We start from the raw sequence: 13,922 nt of genomic DNA on the forward strand, positions 1-13,922 counted from the left end.
TATTGTATTTATTTAAATTTTTACTTTTTAATTATTTTATTTGCATTTTTTAATCACTCTCTTATATATAAGTGTTCATTTGCTATTTCATCTAGGGTTTGAGAGTAACGAAATTTCTATTCTCTGTATGTCCTGTACATATGGCAGAATTGACAAATAAAGTTGACTTTGACTTTGACTTTGACAATACAATCACTAACTGTCATTAGCTGGAATATTAAGGGTTTTGGCTCTCATAAAAAAGAATGAAAACATTTAAACATCTATCTGACCTGCATGCTGATATATATCTCCTTCAGCAAACACATCTTTCTGAGCGATCATATTGATCTTAAAACAACCAAATATAATCAAGTATTTTATTCAAATTATAATTCAAGACAAAGAATTTTGATCAATGCATTTTGATCAATAAAAATATACAAGCAATATAAAACCACTGTAGATCCTGAAGGTTTTGCACATACACACCTACACTCTGCCGCTAGATAGATACCCTACTGGGATAATAAGCTGCCCAAAGGAAGTGATAGCAACAGCTGATATCAAGACAACAAAGCTCCTGACCATGTATGGAGGGTTTCACCCCAAATCCAGCACCCTGAGATTGTATGTCAAGCAGAAGAAAGGAGGCCCAAGACTACTGTGTCCCCTATCCAGGATGAAACAACATGAATGTCCATGAATGCATCAGGAACACTAAGCACCAGTGCTTAGTGAATACCTCAGGCAGAAGAAACCAAAGAAAGAAGACGAGCAAGTGGAAAAACCACCCTGGAAGAACAGGCGCCCGCAGGATTTGTACTGAAGGCAGAAAAAGTGACTGACATCCAGAAATCCTACCAGTGGCTGGTGAAAGACAGCACAGAAGCACTACTCATGGCAGCACAAGAACAAGCCCTTAAGCACACGATCAATAGAGGCTGGGGTCTATCACACTGGACAAGACCCCAGACACAGGCTGTGCAAAGATGCCCCTGAGACAACCAACACCTAAGAGCAAGGTGCTAGCAGGCAGGCCATACATGGAATGCCATTACCAAGTTGCTGTCATAGTATGCAGGAATATCTGTGTCGAGATGACCTAGAGACTCCGAGGTGACTGACCGAATTAAAATCCTGTGGAACTTCCAAATACAGACAGACAAGCTGGTGATGGCTAACCAAAAGGATATAGTCGTGGTGGTGTGAGATTATTCTGTTATTATATGTTACCTTATATATGTAATCAAAGTAGTTGGATTAGAATACTGCTGTAGATCATATTATACCCTTTAATATAGGGTGTGTGATCAGTATGTAGTTTAGTTCTCATTATACTTTTGAGTTAAAAGAACATATTCACTTATTAGTTTATTAGATAAGTGTGCATCACTCTGTATCCTTGATCTGCTGTGAATGTCTCATACTGTGTTCTTGACATGTTTTATTGCTGAATCATAAACAGAAGGAGACTTTGTGTCTAGAGCAGAGGAGCAATGAGCCGAGGTCATAACTGAGGCGCCGTAAGGGAGAAAGAATGTGAATGTTTGGGCTTTTACGACTAGGTGGGGGCCACTAGCGGCTATAAGAAGCTGAGTAACACGTCACCATTTTGAGACTTGCGGTGACCCTCTTCAGGCATGTCTCCCCATCATGATGGTCCTTATGCTCTTAAGTGTTGAATTGTATGGAAATAAAGTATTGTTGATTGAGCATAAATACACCGAGTACTGTCCTTCCTTCAGCCCAAAGATTCAAAGAATTGGGAGATTTCAACAGTGGACAAGCAGAGGAAGACAGCTGCAGTGATAGACGTAGCTATACCGAATGATAGCAACAACAGGAAAAGGAACACAGGAAGATGTAGAGGGTGAAGGCAGCAGTATTCAATTCAATTCAATTCAATTTTATTTATATAGCGCCAAATCACAACATAAGTCGCCTCAAGGCGCTTCATAGATACAGAGAAAAAAACCCAACAATCATATGACCCCCTATGAGCAGCACTTTGGCAACAGTGGGAAGGAAAAACTCCCTTTTAACAGGAAGAAACCTCCGGCAGAACCAGGCTCAGGGAGGGGCGGCCATCTGCTGCGACCGGTTGGGGTGAGAGAAGGAAGACAGGATAAAAGACATGCTGTGGAAGAGAGACAGAGGTTAATAACAGATATGATTTAATGCAGAGAGGTCTGTTAATACATAGTGAGCGAGAAAGGTGACTGGAAAGGAAAAACTCAGTGCATCATGGGAATCCCCCCACAGCCTATGTCTATTACAGCATAACTAAGGGAGGATTCAGGGTCACCTGGTCCAGCCCTAACTATATGCTTTAGCAAAAAGGAAAGTTTTAAGCCTAATCTTAAAAGTAGAGATAGTGTCTGTCTCCTGAATCCAAACTGGAAGCTGGTTCCATAGAAGAGGGGCCTGAAAACTGAAGGCTCTGCCTCCCATTCTACTTTTAAATACTCTAGGAACAACAAGTAGGCCTGCAGAGCGAGAGCGAAGTGCTCTAATAGGGTGATATGGTACTACAAGGTCATTGAGATAAGATGGGGCCTGATTATTTAAGACCTTGTATGTGAGGAGCAGGATTTTGAATTCTGGATTTAACAGGAAGCCAATGAAGGGAAGCCAAAACAGGAGAAATATGCTCTCTTTCTAGTCCCTGTCAGGACTCTTGCTGCAGCATTTTGGATTAGCTGAAGGCTTTTCAGTGAGTTTTTTGGACATCCTGATAATAATGAATTACAGTAGTCCAGCCTGGAAGTAATAAATGCATGAACTAGTTTTTCAGCGTCACTCTGAGACAGGATATTTCTAATTTTAGAGATGTTGCGCAAATGGAAGAAAGCAGTCTTACATATTTGTTTAATATGTGCATTGAAGGACATGTCCTGGTCAAAAATGACTCCAAGGTTCCTCACAGCGTTACTGGAGGCCAAGGTAATGCCATCCAGAGTAAGAATCTGCTTAGATACCATATTTCTAGGCTTTTCAGGGCCGAGTACAATAACCTCAGTTTGATATGAATTAAGAAGCAGAAAGTTAGCGGCCATCCAGGTCTTTATGTCTTTAAGACATTCCTGCAGTTTAACTAATTGGTGTGTGTTATCAGGCTTCATGGACAGATAGAGCTGGGTGTCATCTGCATAGCAGTGAAAATGTATGCTATGTCTTCTAATGATGCTGCCTAAGGGAAGCATGTATAATGTAAACAGAATTGGTCCTAGCACTGAACCCTGTGGAACTCCATAATTAACCTCAGTGTGTGAAGAGGACTCTCCATTTACATGCACAAACTGGAGTCTATTAGATAGATATGATACAAACCACTGCAGTGCAGTACCTGTAATACCTACAGCATGTTCTAATCGCTCTAATAGGATATTATGGTCGACAGTATCGAACGCTGCACTGAGGTCTAGCAGGACAAGCACAGAGATGAGTCCACTGTCAGAGGCCATAAGAAGATCATTTGTAACCTTCACTAAAGCTGTTTCTGTGCTGTGATGAGCTCTGAAACCTGACTGAAACTCTTCAAATAAACCTCTGCAGATGATCTGTTAGCTGTTTGACAACTACTCTTTCAAGGATTTTTGATATGAAAGGAAGGTTGGAGATTGGCCTATAATTAGCTAAGACTGCTGGGACTACAGCAGTAGTCCCTGTAGTAATGGGAGCACTCGGGGCAATGACCCTCCAAACTGGGCGAGTGGCTCCAGAAGATTCCAGCAGCAGATTCCAGAAGATTCAGAAGACTCCAGCGCCCTGATGCACTGGTGCTGAGACAGCCATCTCACCCTCAATGTCACAAAGACAAAGAAGTTGATAGTGGACTTCCGGAGGTGCAGCACACATGCCCATCACCATCAATGGAGCTGCTGTGGAGAGAGTCAGCAGCTTTCATTTCCTAGGTGTACATCTGGCGGAGGATCTCACATGGTCAGTACACACAAACAAAACAGTGAAGAAGGCGGAGCAGCGCCTCTTCTTTCTCAGGAGACTGAAAAGATTCGGCATGAGCCCCCGCATCCTCAGGACCTTCTATCACTCTGCCATTGAGAGCATCCTCACTGGATGCATCAGCACCTGGTACGGCAACAGCACCGCTTACGACCGCAAAGCTCTCCAGAGAGTAGTGCGGTGCTCTGAACGGATAATTGGAGGTGAGCTTCCCTCCCTCCAGTTGTGCTGTCCTCGCCCTTTGTTTTCACCGGCTGGACAGTAAGATAATGCTCCAGTAAGCAGACTTATTTTCCTTTTTTGTGCTGATTTATTGAAGAATGGCCTCTGATCATCGCCTTCTCTTTGACTATTGTAAAACTGAAAACATACAAAATATTGCATTAGCAAACTACTATCGCAAACTAGCTTGTTACACGCTTACTGCGAGCTGACAAGAAAAAACTTTCATAACTCACACGTACAAATTATTATACAATTTGTAAATAAAACAAAGAGACAATTATTATTTTATCATCACTCATACTTTGGACAAATCTCGTCCAAAGCAACATTTTAAGGTCCATGTCAGCTTAAAACAGTAATACTTTGGCATTACGTTCAGCCATCTTGGATTTTCCGCTTTCTCTATTTTTCTTTTTCCAAAGTAATCAAAAGAATATTACAAAGCAGCCACCAGAGGGAGCTGTAGGGCAGTTTATAAAACTGTATAAGCCAGTGTAAGTTATAAAGTCAGAACAAGCGTAGTCCTTGGAGAACCAAAGATACCTTGAAGGACCCCCAAGACCCCAGGCCTCTGGTAGAGGACCCAGTGGGCGTTCATGTGAGAATGGGCTAATGATAGATGCAACTGAAGTAAAACTGCATAAACTGAATTAAACATGAAGAGAATTGTATTCATATGTGACTGAATGTTCATAATTATTGGAACTTCCTAACATAGAAAAGAAAAATAAAAGCCTTATCTCTGCATCCAGGAGGGCAGCGAGTCTCAGACGGCCTTTAATACTCCGCTTAGACACTTTGTCACTTGGATTAACAAATGTGTCTGCTGTGTTTCAGGCTCTGGAAAAGAAGGTCTTAAGACCAATTTTTGCTGTAATTTTCACCTTTATTGTTGAATGCACCAGTTTTCAGTTGGGTGTTTCTAAGATAAGATCACCTTTATTAGTCCCACATGTGGGAAATTGGTTTTGTCACAGCAGGAAGTGGACAGTGCAAAAGTTATATAGCAAAAATTAGAATACAATACGAATAATATACTGTACTTCATACTGTATTCTGTTTTCTTCAGTGCACTCAGTTCTTTCTGGCTTTGCTCAGTGATGTAGTTTTGCACCCACTGTTTTTCCCACACATAATTTGCGTGCAGGCAATGTCAGTAACTGCATCCCAAAGCACTCTTTGGTTACAGACGGTGGATTACACTCTTCACCTTTATCTGTGTCAGTTATCTTGACTTGCTCACCTTTGTGGACAGTCTTTAACCCAGTGAAAAACAGACAGATAAACTGCACATTTAGTACTGCAGCCAAACAGTGAGTTTCTTCCTGATCCCTTTGTGCCAGTGGCTAGCCTTTCTGTCACTTTTGCTATGGGATATTTACCATTTCTTGGTTAATTCCCCTACTTGAGTCAGCCTCTGATTTTCTTCTAAATATCCTTTTTAGAGTCGACTTCATAAATGTAAAAGTCCGATCTGAACATGCTGTAAAGACTTTAGCATCCAAACATGCAGCATCTAATGATTTAAAAGCCAAGACTGCATTGGGAAGCTCCATCGTGTACGTCCACGTGTGACTGTATCATTGTTCAAAGTCCATGGTAGAGCTTGTCACAGTTACACTGGGGTCTGTCGTTATCTTCTCAAGGCAAGAAACATCATAGGTCTGGTCTTTTTCTTCAAGAAACAAACTGTCAAGATTCGTGAGTAATGTGTTCGTACCAGGGTCCTTGTTCAAGTCATCAACCAGTGTTTCCCCCACTGTTTCTCTCATCCAATTGGAAACCATGAAAACACCAGTTGCTTGCTTATCTTTGTTGAGCTGTGACTCGTATCCAGAAAGCACCTTCATTCTTTCAGCTTTCATTCGTCAAAGTCTGGAGGAAGTCTGTCATTGCGAGCCATCCTCTCCTACCAATATTGATCTATAATGAAGTCAGACTTTAAGGTGGTTTAATATTTACTTTATTAGTGTACATCACCATCCTGTTGACTTCCCAAAACAACTGGGATGTCCCCACTTAGAAAGTCCAACTGGAATAAGCTTGCAAGTCAATAATGTCATCCATAAATGCAGGTTAAAATGATGTCATGCAAAGAAAAAGCCAAACGATTAAAGCAACTGTTTTTGGGAAACATGGATGGCACATGGACATCCAGGCTGTTGTCAGCGCTCAGTTCAAAAGAAGAGTTCTTTGAATTCTCTATCACACAACAATGGGACGACATTCCTCTGCTACAAACGCAGCATTCCTCACTTCCCAGATATTTATGAAGGTTGTTGTGTTATTGTGAATAAACTAAGGCTACGTCCACACGTACCCGGGTATTTTTGAAAACACAGATTTTTCTATGCGTTTGCACCTTTCGTCCACACGTAAACAGCGTTTTCGGTCACTGAAAACGGAGATTTTTAAAAACTCCGGCCAGGGTGGACATTTTTGAAACCTCGGTTTTTGCATTTACGTGAGGACGAGAAAAACGGAGAAAACGCAGCGTCAAAGGTGTGCGCATTTTTTGACGTCACACTGTGCGCCACGTTATTGTTTCGGTGAAATGAATTTCTACAATACTGTTACTGTTACTTGTTCTCTCTGCAGTGTTTAAATGCTTACATATACACACAGTTACTGTCCCTCCACACATACGACTCGGTTCTGCTTCTATGCCCCATCCTTGTTTACTATTTCCCACCGAGGCTTCTAGACTTCTGATTGGCCAACATTTCTACACGGTTAGGAATATAGCGCCACCTGTTGCTTTGGCATGTTCCTTCATTTCTGCCTTTACGTGTGGATTATTTTTTAAAACGAAAACAGAAAATCTCCGTTTTCAAAAATACCCGTGTACGTGTGGACGTAGCCTATAAATATATGTGACTTTCAAATCACTGCATTTTATTTACATTCCACACAGCATCCCAAATGTTTTTTGAAACAGGGGTATAAATGTAACTATCATCCAATGAGATCAAGGAGTTTCCCTTTAACCTTGGCAAAGCTCTTGTATTTTGCCTGCCAGTTCTAGGCAGTGTAGGACCCTGACTCTCTCTCTCTGGAGCTCTTCAGGACTCACTTGGCCTGCCAGCTTAGCAGAGAAATGGATCAGGTCTTGCATAAAAAGGCCCACGGTCCCTCTTGGTGCCGGAGGAATCTGAGTTAGAGGCCCTGAATCAAACTGAAAGTTGATGTTTTTTGCTCGGGGGAGGCCTGGTTGCCGTTCCTCAATCCATGTCAGAGATCTGGATGGACATAAGATGAAATGATTACACGTCATTTACGCCTCTCATCTGTCCTTTCGTCATGACAACCAAACGACTGGGACATATTCTCACTCAGTGGCTACTCCAATGGCTTTCTGACTTTAAAAATACTTTTATTTATTCCAGTTAGGTGAAATGAAGTTATGACGCATGTACTGCACAACTGACAACAGAAAAGAGTGATGTTTCAAACAGACTTTTGCCTGTGATTTTTGAAATATTATCCACATGTACATTCCTGTTGTTTGGGGTTTAGTTAGTCTGTTTGGTCCAACCCTGCTCTGATGTTGGCTCTAGCCCCCAGTCTTGTGTGCTGACATGTGGGATAAGGTGTCCTAGTTTCACTTAGGGTATAGTCCTCCTCTTGTTCTTCATTCAGATGGATCTATCCTCCGTACCTGTTGTCAGATGTTAGCAGCTTTGCAGTCATCTTGCTGTAGCTGTTAGCAGGGTCCTCCTCCAGTGTTGCTGCAGATACTGAGAGCTCCCCAAACAACTCAACCAACCAAGTAAGGCGGGCGATGCCGCTGAATGATGGGAAACCAAATCCAGGCTTTAAAGCTCCACCTTGAAGAAATTACAGCACGTACATTACTAAGAGTTTCCTGAAGTTTGAATTAGAGTTGATGAGAACTGTTGTGTGTTTAAAGCATCGTACACATGACTGAATTATTAGACCTCACATCAAATTTTTGTCAAAAATTCCCCTAATACTGTTTCTAAGATTGCAAAGGATAGCATTTCTAAAGATACAAGTTTTCTTTAGAAAGCATAAGTTTCTATATTTCTGTTTGTATAGAATAACAATTGTTTCTGAAAAATACCAGGCTCAACGTTACTACCTCTGAACTTAGTCTTACTGAGTAACAGCACACACCACTCCTATGCTTTAACTCTGTAATGCTCAAAGTTTGTAAAATCTAGTTGTGGTTATCTTCCAGTTTACACACAGTATGAAAACATCAGCAAGGGTTTGAGCTGTCACTTAACAAATCGTCATAATAAAACAAAAGAACCGAGTTTAACCTGGAGAAAAATATCCTACAAAGCAGGATATGAATATACAAAGTTATTCTAGTGTTTCCAAATGTCAAGAACTGCAGTAAGAAGTAAATGGACTGGTTCTTATATAGCACCACAAGTCTGGCACAGACAGGAACTGACAGAGTTCAAACAACACTGCACAGGACTCGCCAAAGAAGAATGTGCTGGGATTGCTCAGGAGACGTGTGCTGTCGCAAACAAACATCTGCAGGCTGCTATACACAAACAGGATACACAATTCACTATTTAAATCACGCGCGGTAACTACACCAACAATTTTCTTTAAACACTACAGGTGCTGCACAGAATATTATACATAGATACACATACAAGCATATTTAGAGTTTTCATATTCATCTGGTTTTCACTGGTCATTGTGCTTCTGCCTCGCGTGCAGGGACTGTAAACGAGGGCCTAGTTCATCCTTTGCAGATCCTCAGAATATTCCCTTCCCTGGGTAACGTTCTGCTGGTGGAAACGTGATCTGATTTTAAACCCAAGGGTTATTTAAAAAGACACTCTTTAGCTTCTGTCTCTTACCAGTAAAATGAAGAGTACCTTCTTGCAAGGTTTTCCCCTCTACCTCTCTCTTCAGCTCTTTGTATTCCTCTGTCAGCAGCTCAATGTGTTCTTCATGCAGAATCACTCCTGACAAACAGACACAGTTGCTGAGAATCAGAGGATTCAAACTTTGACAAACAAAAAAAGAAGGCACGCTACACAAAATGCAAACAGGCGATGCAATCATGTGTGCCCGTATTTTATTCTCAGCAGAATATAGAAAACATCAAGGAAATTTACCATTTATGAAAAATGTTGTGAAAATATTAGCTCAACTTGGATTTGAAGACAACGTGTCTCGAAAAGATGCCAGCCACCGCGTAGCATCTCATTTCCTCGTGTGCCAAATGTTGTTGTCTTACTCAGGTATGCAAAGACCCTCCCTGAGTACAACCTGGAAGAAACATGTTGCCCTAAAGCCTCTGAAGCCTGTTCCTGTCGGATGCACCTCCATGATGATCCCTCTCGTCTTTATATTTTGGGGAAGGAATTTCACATTTTGATTCAGCTTCAGAGATTTGGCCCACAGCAGAAATCTGATGGCTTCTTCTTTGCAGCTTTAACCTGCTAACTGTGTTAAAAGACAATTATTTCTGGATGCGTTCCTAAATCCATGCTGTCTTTTCAGAATCATGTCTGTTTTTAATGCAGCTCCCCCTGAGGGGCATTCAGCCTTTCTGTGCCCATGCACACACACATTCCTCCAGATTCTTGGAATCTAATATATCATTAATATCATTTGCTGTAGTTGGAGACATCTAGCCTGTGTGGTCCATAACAGAAGAACATTATTCTAACATTGTTCCACAACTTTTGTAGACTCAGTTTTTTGCAGATTAGTGACTCTGCCCATAATATTACCCTGGCTCTCTAACATGCTCTTTCTACAGCCAATCACATTACTGACCTGTTGCTAATGAACCTAATTTGTCGCAAAATGTTCCTTCAGCTGTTTCTTTTAGTATAACAAATATTTTTTAGCCTTTGTTTCCCCATCTTGACACAAGTGAAGTGTTGCTGCAATCAAATCCAAAATGAGCTACTATTTTTCTTAAATAAAACAAAAAGTCATTTCCCACAGTATCATCAAACTGTGTTTCTGCAAAACAACCGATCCAAATGCTATTATGCAGAACCATCAGGGGTTCTTACATCAGTAGTGATGACAACACTGTACTTAATAAAAGGAACTTCCATTACTCTGAGATGTTACAGCTGAATTGCTTCACTTTTGAATTATCTGTTTGACAGCATTTCTCCGAACTCAGCGTTTGACGTGCAAAGGGAACGTGCATGGTAGCACACAATCATAAATGATCACCTTTTTCTTCAGCTAAGTTCCAAAGCTCCACCGCAGCCTTGTAGCTCATGGTCATAGGATACTCAACACAGACATGCTTCTGTGCCTGCAGAAACATCCTAATGAGACACGAGTTCTTGGTCAAAATGAAGGCAACAAGAATAAGTAGGTCACGTAAACATTCAGAATTTTGTTACAAATGTTTTCTACGATGGGAGAAAAAGACTCCTGTCAGATAATAGAGCACTATTGGGGACAAAATTAGATATGTAATTACATTTTACTTGAGCACTTAGGCATATTTGAACGTTTGTTTAGACCCCCCCGCACAAACACATCCTCCAACCGCACACGCCCATATTTTGCTCCACTGCGGTTTATTTCACACCTCAAACATTTAGTGAACAATTAAGCAAATACAAGTAAACAGCAATAAATTAATAAAATAAACTACTAACTCTGTTACACTGCGTTAACACCCACAGGTTTTTTTAAAAACGCAGCTGTTTCTATGTGTTTGGACCTTTTGTCCACGTAAACGTGTTTCAAATCACAGAAAACAGATTTTTTAAAACTTATTTTTTGCCTTTACGTGTGGAGTTCGTCACACAACATCAAAGGTATGTGCCTTTTTTCACGTCACGCTGTGGCCACATTATTGTTTACATGAGATGAGTTGCAGCATGGCAGATAGAGACAAAATACTGTTAATCTGACTGTCTGCAGGTTTTACACACAGTTACTGTCCCTCTGTTTACAAAGGCAGAGGCGTCACGCTGTGATTATTTTACTGTAGTTGTTTTTTCCTGTGTAATAATATTCAACATTGCATCAATACATTTTTCAATCCCTCTGCGAAATAGGTTCAAAAACATAAACAGCTGTAGGATCCTGTTTGTCCGTGATTTGGAGAGCCCAGCGCTGCTCCCGATGCAGCGAAAAACAATGTGTTACTAAGTCTAGATGCAGTCTGGCTACTGATTCAGTGAAAACTAATTGCGGGGTTTCCACTCCAGGAATAATGACTCAGCATATTTCCTTAAATCTGATGTTTAACCTCTTTCACGTTTGTAATCTAAGTATTCCCAACTCCCTGTACATTTTTTCTACAACATTTTGTAGTTGCACAGACATTTACCTGACATTGTCCTCGTGTGACATGTTCTCAGTACAGATGAACGCCACATGAACGTCGTCTCTACCCAAAGCCTCCTCCAGTGAGATCCGACTCACTCCCTGCTGAGGCTCCAGGCTTCTCCTTTGGTAAACCAAAGCAAAAGAAGCAAAAGGAAGAATACAGTAGTCACAGTTAAGACAACATCCAATGAGACTGAAGATTCACAAACAACAAAAGTGAAAATATACACCGATTGTCAATATAACAGCTTTACATTACAACGCTATGAACTTTAATTCACTAACAGTCTTACAAACTGTTCGTAAACACAGTCTGCAACCCTGGGTGCTTGACTTTACACACCTGAATTCATGGAGTTGGACGGGACAGTGAACACTGTAGTGTACTGTGACTTTTTATGGGTACATGGCAAGTCATGGCTTCCAGTTTGGAAGGAGCATGAATTAGTGTGTGAGGTTGAGAGATACCAGCTGGAAACAGCTGACTTCACCTCGTCACAGCTTGGGGGTTCTGAAACCAGACCCTGGAATGAGGCTGGAACCTGTTCCAATCCTGGGAAACAGTTCAGCAACTGAAGAGGTGGAAGAAGTGTTCTACTGTATCTGTGACTGCTCCGATGGAGAATCTCTGGTTTGATGGCCTCAGGGTGGCCTCTGCTTTCTGCAGATGATTTGTTTCTTTTGGCTTAGAGTGGTTAACAGCCCAGCTGGAAGCAACTCAAATGAAAACCAGCACCTCCAAGTCTGAGGCGATGGTCCTCTGTAAAAAAAAAAGTGGCAGAGTGCCCGCTGATTGGAGGGGAGTAGCTACTCCAAGGGAAGGAATTTCTCAGGGTCTCACAAGTGAGAAGACTGACATCGATTGGTGCAGAGCTGAGTCTGAAAACAAATCTGCTGGTTTACCAATCGACCTACATTCTATCCACGTGCTTTGGTTAAGGGCTCACTGTAGTTTTACTATTCCTCTGCATGATGACTAGGATGCCTCCTGTTTTGAAGAGGTCTTCATGGAAGAACCCAGGACAGATTAATTAGAGAGATTAGATATCTCAGCTGCCCTTGGGAACTACTCAGTGCACCCCTGGAAGAGCTGGAGGACCTGGGTAGGAATAAGGACAACTTGTCTCTGCTTACACTGCTGCCCTTGCAATGTTGTGACATCCATCAGTTAGCTTTATTTTCATTCACCTCTGGACTCATCATGAGCTAACGATTTATGACAATAATTTTGCTTGACAAAGACCACATACACTATATCTCATATCATTAATGAGCTGCATCAGCATGTGTGTGTTACCTGGATATAAATCCTTTGACAGCGAGTTTCTCTGCAGGACTGCCACGTAGTGGCACCAGCATGTCTCTGATCCTAACACAACCAGCTGTGCCAATGCCAATCACCACTGCTCCAAGCATGCTGCGTGAGAAAAGGTTAGGTTGTGTGCAGGATGTAACAAATATAATGTAAACAATATATGAACAACTATAATGAACAGTTTCATGTTTCATTCTCATCCAAAACACACAATCTCCAAATCTCCTCCTTTTTAAACAGACTTGCTTTGTATCAGTGCTTGTTTCTTAGCCAGCCCCTAATTTTTAAACCTTGGACTCTGTGGAGGTCTGATGGGATCTTCCAGGAATGGTGATGCCATTTTCTGGAAAACTGATTGGTGAGTGGGTGATGATGTCATACTTCTTGATCTCTAATCTGGAACTTAACCTGTTTGAGAGTAGGTTAGGCTCTAAGCATAAAGACTGCAGTACACCTGTCAGAGCTCTAGACTAACTTGTTGCCACGGTTGCACTGTTGTATGGCGTTATTTTTGTGCCACTATTCTGAGCGCACGTAAAAAAAATTTGCAGGTGCAAGTGTTGTATTTTGAGGAGAAAATTATTTTGAGCGAAGAAAAGCTGAATTTGAGTGAACAAAATTCATTCCTGCGTGCAAAAACTGTATTTCAGTGTTTGCTATTATCCACACACACACACCAGCAGCCCCTCTCGCTCAGTTTTTGCACTTGCGCTCGCTCGCAATGTGTCGCTCGCGCTCTCAACATTTCTGCCCGTGCGCGCTCAACTCTTTCTGTACACCGTTATATTTGTGCCACAAAACCAGCCAATCACAGACTAGGATGCAAAAAAAATCTGATTGGCTGTTTTTGTCTCCAATCCGCTCAAAATGACGAAATGAAATATCCCAGAATACATTTTGTCCAAAACTCAAACGAGGCAGTGGCGGAGGAACGCAGAGTGGCAGAGTTTGAAACATTACTCTTTCTGGGTCACAAAATAAACCTTTGAAGATATTTTCATGTGAGAATGGTGCTGCGTAAACTTCAAATACCTGCTCGATTCATCAAGACATCACATATTTCCATAAGTGTTTATTTCCAAACTTAACAATGTGGTGTATGCTGTACAGTGCAGCGAGGAATGCTCAGACCTCT

The 13,922-nt window shown here is 41.4% G+C and overlaps 1 protein-coding gene across 1 annotated transcript in view; it reads right to left on the reverse strand.

Moving 5' to 3' along the window:
• Positions 1-6,982: 6,982 nt before the first annotated feature.
• Positions 6,983-13,922, reverse strand: part of blvra (biliverdin reductase A) — an 18,024-nt gene continuing 11,084 nt past the window's right edge. Inside the window, exons 2-7 of the mRNA XM_005751586.2 lie at positions 12,770-12,889; positions 11,474-11,593; positions 10,357-10,454; positions 9,015-9,122; positions 7,829-7,997; positions 6,983-7,409 (exon numbers count right to left, since the gene is read on the reverse strand). Of these exons, the coding sequence (XP_005751643.1) occupies positions 7,154-7,409; positions 7,829-7,997; positions 9,015-9,122; positions 10,357-10,454; positions 11,474-11,593; positions 12,770-12,888 (870 nt within the window). The 5' untranslated portion in view covers position 12,889 and the 3' untranslated portion in view covers positions 6,983-7,153. The remainder of the gene's footprint in view (positions 7,410-7,828; positions 7,998-9,014; positions 9,123-10,356; positions 10,455-11,473; positions 11,594-12,769; positions 12,890-13,922) is intronic.

This window comes from Pundamilia nyererei, unplaced genomic scaffold, assembly GCF_000239375.1.
Source record: "Pundamilia nyererei isolate P.nyererei 1_Seehausen unplaced genomic scaffold, PunNye1.0 scaffold00318, whole genome shotgun sequence".
Taxonomy (NCBI): Eukaryota; Metazoa; Chordata; class Actinopteri; order Cichliformes; family Cichlidae; genus Pundamilia; species Pundamilia nyererei.